The sequence below is a fragment of the Salvelinus alpinus genome, chromosome 19 (genome assembly GCF_045679555.1).
Source record: "Salvelinus alpinus chromosome 19, SLU_Salpinus.1, whole genome shotgun sequence".
NCBI lineage: Eukaryota > Metazoa > Chordata > Actinopteri > Salmoniformes > Salmonidae > Salvelinus > Salvelinus alpinus.
Window position 1 is genome coordinate 6636422 of NC_092104.1, and position 8214 is coordinate 6644635.

The following is an 8214-nucleotide window of genomic DNA, read 5'->3' on the forward strand; positions in this document are numbered from 1 at the left end:
ACTCTGTGATTTACAAATGAACCACTGACGTCCCACAAATGAACCAGTCATAGGACATGACAACAACAGATTGTAAATCACATAGTACGCTAAGGCTACTCGCTATAGCCTGACCTTAAACCGCTTTCTCTAACACAGCTGATCATCAGTCGGTTGGCCCAGCGGTGGAACGGCTCGACCGTCTCCCCCACCGTCTCCATAACGACGATGCCCGGCTTTTCCTCCGGACGCTGGGCGCTAGCCAGGCAGGTGTCCACTAGGCTCCCGCCTCCCTGCAGGGCAAAGTGCCGTACGTAGCTGTGGAAACTTCAGACGTTAGTTACCGTAAGGAGACGGAATGATATTGATATCTATATCATTCACGGGGCGTTCATATTGCTGACTTTAATTTAATTTCAATAAGCTAGTCATATAATAATAATAATAAAAATAATAGGCCAATAAAAGTAAATAAATAATAAATAATTATAGTAAGCCCTATTATAACCTCAACATGAATAATAGGGATTAAGTGTAGCTACAATCCATTGTTTATGGACAATTTAGTAGAAAAAAACACAACCCTACTTTGAGAGTCAATCGGTTTAAAAATCTTATATGAATGGCTTTATGTTGTGCTCGCGCAAACTGAAACAACCGTATAATAACAACAACAACAAAAAAGGCGCTCTGGGAGGTTATGGCAAGAGGCTGTAGCTGTAGCCTATACGGCCTATAAATCTCATCCAATGACAGTCGGCCAGTAAAGAGTTAAAGGGAGGAGACGGTGAGTGACACGCCTCATTGGGTAGATTATGTGCTGCAAACAAAACGTGTGTGTGTGTGCCAGTCAGCCAGTGCATCGCGCCCCTTCTGCACGCATCTCTCTCTCTCTCTCTCTCCCTCTCTCTCTCTCTCTCTCTCTCTCTCTCTCTCTCTCTGCCTCTCAGCAAAGGGCGATATCAGCGGCACCACTGTCACTTTCAAACGACCATACAGGGACATGTACTGACGCGGAGGACGCATCGAAACCTGCTCTCCAAGGCGGCATATTGATTCAAGCATCACTTTGGTGGATTATTATTTTACTGTCAACAAAAAGGTACGTAGCCAGAGCCTGTATTTGTATGCGCTTAAAAGAGGGTTTGTTTTGCAGCGACAGAAAGACAAGCACGCACCGCCACAAAGCAGTAGCCAAGTCAGCATCCCATGAATGGAGCACCGTGTAGTGTTGGAGACAGAGCTCCGCAGATGTTGGGGCAAGCAGACAATCGGCAATTCAGCTCTTGCGTTGATTTAGGGCAGTTTTTTTTTTAGACTGACAAGGCACCCGGATATAGGAATAAAAACCTGCTCTGAAATAGGAGGCAGAAGGTTGAATGGGTTGGCCTCATCCGTTTTATGGATGCGCATACGTTCCGGGTGCTATTCTCTCTCATTTAGCTCAGATGCATATTCATTGGACCTTTTGTGTGGCTTTCCCTTGTGAGAGAGCGACCTTTAAAGTCACAAAAGACTGGGTTATATAGGAGATGGAGCGAAAAATTGCTTTTCTGCAAGCGGTGGTCTTTAGTTGAAGGGTTGCATTTTGTTCAAATGGTTTTGATATGGAATCGGCTAAATAGGAGAACAGGATCGTAGGCTATAGCTCCAAACTATTTTCTCTCAACCGACGCAGCTGAAGAGAAAAGTTACTTTGGTTCGAGGGCCGGTACGTTTCTTGAATGATAATGTTTCACTATAAAGCGTCATTGACAGAGGATCATTTTGTTTGATATGCATGCAGACAGCTGTTCGTTTCTTGCTTTCAGGCTCAGACACTGTGAGCAAATGAATGGGAAACAAATGATTCCATCCTCAGACAGCGGACAAGGACTAACATCTCATGATATCGTGACATTTAGGCATGCTCAATGTATCAACACGTTTCAATATTTTAGAACATTTGTCGTTATATATTTACATGACAAATGATCATTACATGCCAAATATTATTAAGTAGGTATTAGTTAATAATCTCTTGAGATCTGCACGCATGGTTTGTGTTATAGTGTGAAGGGGCGTTATTAAGGCAAGGTAGCACGATTTAGAAGAAAACAATTATAAACACATTTGCATATGTGCATAAAATTAAGATAACATGACATTAAAATAACATGCACAAATTAAATGAATTTGATCATACAAAAGTTGAATCGTTATTGTTATTATTATTTACCAGATATTCATCTAAACACACACGGCTATTTTTTTGTTGTTGCCTGCATGCAAGTGTCTACGGGATGTGTTTACATCGGCCTATACGCATAATTGAATTGAACAAGTGGCAAAGCAAAGGTAGATCACAGCTGCATAATTCACTGAGGCCAGAGAAACTGGTCACCCGTAAATACACTCTGCGTGCTGCCTTAATTACAGTCTCGAGAGGGAACGTGGTGGATTATGGTAATGAGGGGACATACGTTGGGAGCGCGTGTAGGATAGAGTGAAAGGTTGTCTGACATGAAACCGGTGACTTTGACAGTCCACTTCCAAATACATTCGACATGCTCTTTCGATTTTATACGGACCTTACCGTTTCTTATTGCAAATTTTGTCTTCTTCTACCAGAGGCTAAATTTAAATAATTAGGTTACACACTTAGAAATTAGGGTTTGAGATGAATGTACAGTTCAGTTTGCACATCCGGTATAGTAAAGCCTTTGTAATAATAGTGGTTATAATAATAATAATAAGCCTAATTGAAGTAATACATCTCTATCAAATATAATTCATGTTAGTCCTATAAACAATAATAATTTAGAGACAGTGATAATATATTAGTATCAATGTCATTATTATCATTACATTGATATTGGATTATTTTTGTATTATTATCAAATCAAATCAAATTTTTATTGCTCACATAACACGTGATTAGCAGATGTTTTTGCGGGTGTAGTGAAATGCTTGTAATAATGTATTCATTGTATTAACATTATTGTATTAATGTTCTGGTTGTTTATGTTTATCATAATTATTTAAAAAATAATTTACACCATTGTTACGCTTCGGTTTAGGATCATGCATTAATTTTCTCCCAATTAACAGCTATTTCATCAGCATCTGGGAATTTCCGCGGAAAATAGGCAACCAACCATGCTCTTTGAAATTGATAGGCCACTCTCATCCTACAATAGACTTCAATTAATTAAAACGACCGGCCCCACAAAAAATTCCCTTTCCTAGTCCAGCTCGGCCTTGACAGCTGACTACATGCAGTTAACCAACCCTCTCACGAAGTGCCAATTTATTTGACCTCATCATCATCTAGACATTTGTATATTGTATCTTTATTCATTCTTTCTCTTTGTCTGTTCTGTTCGCAACCAATAGTCAACGATGGAGGAATCCAGCTCACAGAAGTTGGTTTGGGACGGCGACGCCAAAGCAGTGCAGCAGTGTCTAACGGATATATTCACCAGTGTCTACACCACATGTGACATTCCGGAAAATGCCATTTTCGGGCCTTGTGTTTTGAGCCACACGTCGTTGTATGACAGCATAGCCTTCGTAGCCCTCAAGTCAACGGACAAACGAACGGCGCCATACATATTCAGGGTAAGGAAAGACAAATATGGTGATTTTTCTAGAATGATAATAATGATAATATTCTTTATTTACGATGTTATTACAGTCTCCTTCTTCAGACTGAATTGAATTGTCTGCCGTGGTTGATTTGATCATTATTGATCCCATTTCACAGAGAAGATAACACAATATGGTTTCACATTTCTATTTCTCACGACGTCGGTGTGACACGGTATACTCTATGTATTCAAATCAAATCAAACTTTATTAGTCACATGCGCCGCATACAACAGGTGTGTAGACCTTACAGTGAAATGCTTACTTACAAGCCCATAACCAACAATGCAGTTTTAAGAAAATACCCCCCAAAAAATGTAAGAGATAAGAATAACAAATAATTAAAGAGCAGCAGTAAATAACAATAGCGGGGCTATATACAGGGGGGTACCGGTACAGAGTCAATGTGCGGGGGCACCGGTGTCGAGGTAATTGAGGTAATATGTACATGTAGGCAGAGTTATTGAAGTGACTATGCATAGATAATAACAGAGAGTAGCAGCAGCGTAGAAGAGGGGGGGAGCAATGCAAATAGTCTGGGTATCCATTTGATTAGAACCTATTAGTGGTCTTATCTTACAAGATCGCATGTATGTATAATGCATATTGATAGTTGCACAGCCAAAACACATGAAAAATAGCCTATTTAAAAAATATATAATTGGACAGCCTATGCGTAACGGTTAGAATGAATACTGGCGCACGGATTTCTCGTTTGAGTCCAACTAACGGATTTGCCTCGCTCTCTGTCACCGTTTGACTGCGCAGGTGGACACGTCAGCAGCCAACAGCACGTCTGAGGGCTTGATGTGGCTACGGCTCGTGCAGTCGGCGCGGGACCGGGACGAGCAGAACCTCGAGGCCTACGTGAAGAACGGTCAGCTGTTCTACCGGTCTCTCCGGAGGATCGAGAAGGATGAGGAGCTGTTGGTCTGGTACGGGAAAGACCTGATTGAGCTGCTGCTGCTGCTTAGCGCTGGTAAAGCGCCGGTCAAGACCAAGGGTGAGTAGCAATTGTAGCATGACCTGGTACTAGGCTTATTATTTTTATATCGGCGTTTGCGTTGCACTTAATGTTGATTTGAAGCTCAAGTTCAAGAGCATAATAACCCCGCTGTTATTGTTTAATTGAAAAAAAGTACATGTAATAAATCTTCTTTAGGCCACTTTTTTATTATTTATAATTTATAATAATCAGTAGCTTATAGTCTTATAAGAAAACATTACAGTGGTGTTTTTCAGGAAGATATCCTACTACAGAGCTTCTTTCTGAATAACTGACATTATTTCCCTCCGTTTTCAGGGTCGGCTCCCTATTCGTGTCCTGACTGCAACCAGCGCTTTCAGTTTGAGTTCCCTTTCCTGGCCCACCTGAGGTTCCGCTGCACCAAGAGACTACAGAGCATGGCGGCGGGCGATGTGGACGAGGAGGTCCACAGTAAGGAGCCAAGCACCGAGCGCCCTAACCCCAACCTTACAAATACCACACCCACCAGGGCAAGCTCTAAACTGGGCTGCTCGGAGGGGGACAACGCCAAACCCTCCACAGACTTCCATAACCTAGCCAGGGACCTAGAGAACAGCCGGACTAGCCCACCCAGCGACCGCGAGGCTGAGATACGCAGCGAGAGCTCTGGGAAGAGGAAGTTCTCAGAGGTAGAGGACAGGGATAGAGAGAGGGACAGGGATGGTGGCAGGGCCTCTCTGAGTCTGTCTCAGGCCCTCAAGTCTAAGGAGGAGCTGGCGAGCTCGGCACAGAACTACCGGGGAGCGTACGGCCTGGAGGAGAACCGACGAGGGCCGACCTTCTCCCCACCAGGGTCGGGGTCCACCGAGTCAGGTGGTGAGGGGAAACGCAGCGCCTTCACCGAGGTCAAGAAGTCTCCACAGAGCCTAAAGACGCACGGTAACAGCAGCAGCACCAAAAACCTACAGAACTCCAACGCCGAAAACAAGGACGGAGGTCGTCCCAGCCAAGGCGGCAACCCTACCCAGGAGAAGCATCTCAACATCAGGCAGGTTCTGTCGGAGACTCAGCCTGTCCAGTCACAGACCCGCATGGAGGCCTCTCCGCTAGGGAGCGCCTTCACCTCCGTAGCCCAGCATGGTGGGGGGAACAGCAGGGAGAGGAAGAGCGCTTTCAGCCAACCCTCTCGCCACGCTACCTCCTCCTTCTCCCAGATCTCTCCTCTGGTCATGGCCACGCCCAAACTCCTGGACTGCCACCCGGCGGTGGGCGACACCATCTCCTCCTCTAGACTCTACCAGGCAGACCACCTGGTCGCCAAACTCCACGGCGCTGAGCTGGGCACCAATTGCCCTGTGCCGGGCGCCATGTCCAAGCAGAGCCCGTTCCTCTACGCAGCGGCTGCTGCCACAGCCTTCTGGCCTAAGAGCCAGGGCCCCATCCAGCTGCAGATGCCCTCAGCGTTAACCTTACTCCCCCCCTCCTTCACCTCTCTGTGTCTGCCCGCCCAGAACTGGTGCGCCAAGTGCAACGCCTCCTTCAGGATGACCTCTGACCTGGTGTACCACATGAGGTCGCACCATAAGAAGGAGTTGGCCATGGAGCCGATGGTCAAGAGGAGGCGTGAGGAGAAACTCAAGTGTCCAATCTGTAACGAGTCGTTCAGGGAGAGGCACCACCTCTCGCGTCACATGACCTCCCACAACTGACCTTTAGATAAATAGCAAACCGTTTTCACACTGCTAGGCCAAGCTGAACTGAGCCAAGCTGAACTGAGCCAAGCTGAACTGAGCCAAGCTGAGCTGAGCTGGGTTACGGACTTGCATCAGATGAAGGAACCCTTTGCCGCAAAGGACACTGTGTAAAGAAAATACTGTAGCCGAGCCAGCACAGTATGGCTCAGTCATCCATGAAGTTACTGGGACAGATCATAAAGGACAAATGTAAGATAATATGCCCGAGCCAGGTCAGCACAGTACGGTTTGGGTCGGCACTATAGTGGGAAAAGGTTATCACATCACTGACCATGGGGAAGAACTTTTTTACCATCTGGTAAACAGACATGGAGTTATTGGCTGGCTGGCTGACTGCCTGGCTGACTGACTGGCTGGCTGACTGGCCAGCTGACTGGCTGACTGACTGACTGGCTGACTGACTGTTTGGCTGACTGACTGGCTGACTGGCTGACTAGCTGACTGACTGACTGTTTGGCTGACTGACTGACTGACTGGCTGACTGACTGGCTGACTGAATAGCTGACTGACTGGCTGACTGGCTGACTGGCAGACTGGCTGTCTGACTGACTGGCTGTCTGACTGTTTGGCTGACTGACTGACTGGTTGACTGACTAGCTGACTGACTGACTGACTGGCTGGCTAGCTGACTGGCTAAATGACTGGCTGACTGACTGGCTGGCTGGCAGGCTAGCTGACTGGCTGACTGACTGACTGACTGACTGGCTGACTGGCTGACTGGCTGACTGGCTGACTGACTGGCTGACTGGCTGACTAGCTGACTGGCTGACTGGCTGGCTGGCTGGCTGGCTAGCTGACTGGCTGGCTGGATGGCTGGCTAGCTGACTGGCTAACTGACTGGCTGACTGGCTGACTGGCTGACTGGCTGGATATACACCACTTAAACAGAGCACTTGTTTCCACTTTCAACACAGACAGTTGTTATTTTCCTTCAGTCTGTTTTTTGTTTCTTTATTTGAGTGTATGCAAATGCATTTTTTGACTTTGAGAAAGGACACTATTTATCTTATGAAGCACTTACAATTTGGGAAATAAGGGAAGATAAGAATATGTGTAATTTAAATGTACAGTAAGTTGTATTTTATATTATATAAATACATATATAGAAAATGATAATAAAAAATTGTTACATTACATGGTTTAGTATTCAATACCTTTTTTTTCATGTTCACTTTAAAGGTTAAATATTATTGACACAAATGGGGATGTGACGTCAGACAGACGGACTATATTTCAGAGTGCATGTGTAATAATAGTCGATATAAATAAGATGAAGATTATACAGGTACAATGTAAATACATGTTGTTGTTTTTTTTTTTAAATACAAAGTGTAATATTTTGTGTCAGTGGGGAATAGTTTCCGGGTTTTGTCCTTCATGCTGAAATCAGTGAAATGTACTACTTGATAGTTTATCTGAATCATGTTGAATGCTTTGACAATAAAATAGCTTTATTTTCATCTATGTGTTTGGAACCTTGTGTTTTTACAAAATAACAACTTAAAGAAATTACATTTTTATTTTGTTATATGCGCGGAATACAACAGGTGTAGACTTTACCGTGAAATGCTTACTTCTTGGCGCCTTTCCTAACAATGCAGAGTTAAAAAGTATGAAACTTTATTGGACACAAAAAAGGAAATACTAACACGATAAAATAACAATAACGAGGCTATGTACCAGGAGTACCGGTATGAAGTCAATGTGCAGGGGAATGAGGCATTTGAGTTTCAGGTATGTATAGAATATTAATCAATATTATATTTGATTAAAAGGGTTTAAACTTCAGTGTGACAAAAGCATAACCACATAAACCCATAACCGATAAGTATGCAATTATGATTTTGTGGGAAAACTGGCCAAATTCGATCCGAAAATTATTATTAT

The 8214-nt window shown here is 44.2% G+C and overlaps 1 protein-coding gene across 1 annotated transcript; it reads left to right on the forward strand.

Moving 5' to 3' along the window:
• The first annotated feature begins 742 nt into the window (after positions 1–742).
• LOC139544924 (PR domain zinc finger protein 8-like) lies at positions 743–7787 on the forward strand. The gene is made up of 4 exons (XM_071352130.1): positions 743–1081; positions 3355–3579; positions 4375–4609; positions 4910–7787. The coding sequence occupies exons 2-4, from the start codon at positions 3361–3363 to the stop codon at positions 6280–6282; spliced, it is 1827 nt and encodes a 608-aa protein (XP_071208231.1). The 5' UTR covers positions 743–1081; positions 3355–3360; the 3' UTR covers positions 6283–7787.
• The last annotated feature ends 427 nt before the right edge of the window (positions 7788–8214 follow it).

What these genes read in the sequence shown, in the direction of transcription:
- LOC139544924 (XM_071352130.1), top strand. Translation starts at nt 3,361, where the DNA reads ATGGAGGAATCCAGCTCACAGAAGTTGGTTTGGGACGGCGACGCCAAA. An exon ending in CGGCGCCATACATATTCAGG is followed by an intron (nt 3,580 to 4,374) that starts GTAAGGAAAGAC and finishes TTGACTGCGCAG; the next exon opens with GTGGACACGTCAGCAGCCAA. An exon ending in AGCGCCGGTCAAGACCAAGG is followed by an intron (nt 4,610 to 4,909) that starts GTGAGTAGCAAT and finishes CTCCGTTTTCAG; the next exon opens with GGTCGGCTCCCTATTCGTGT.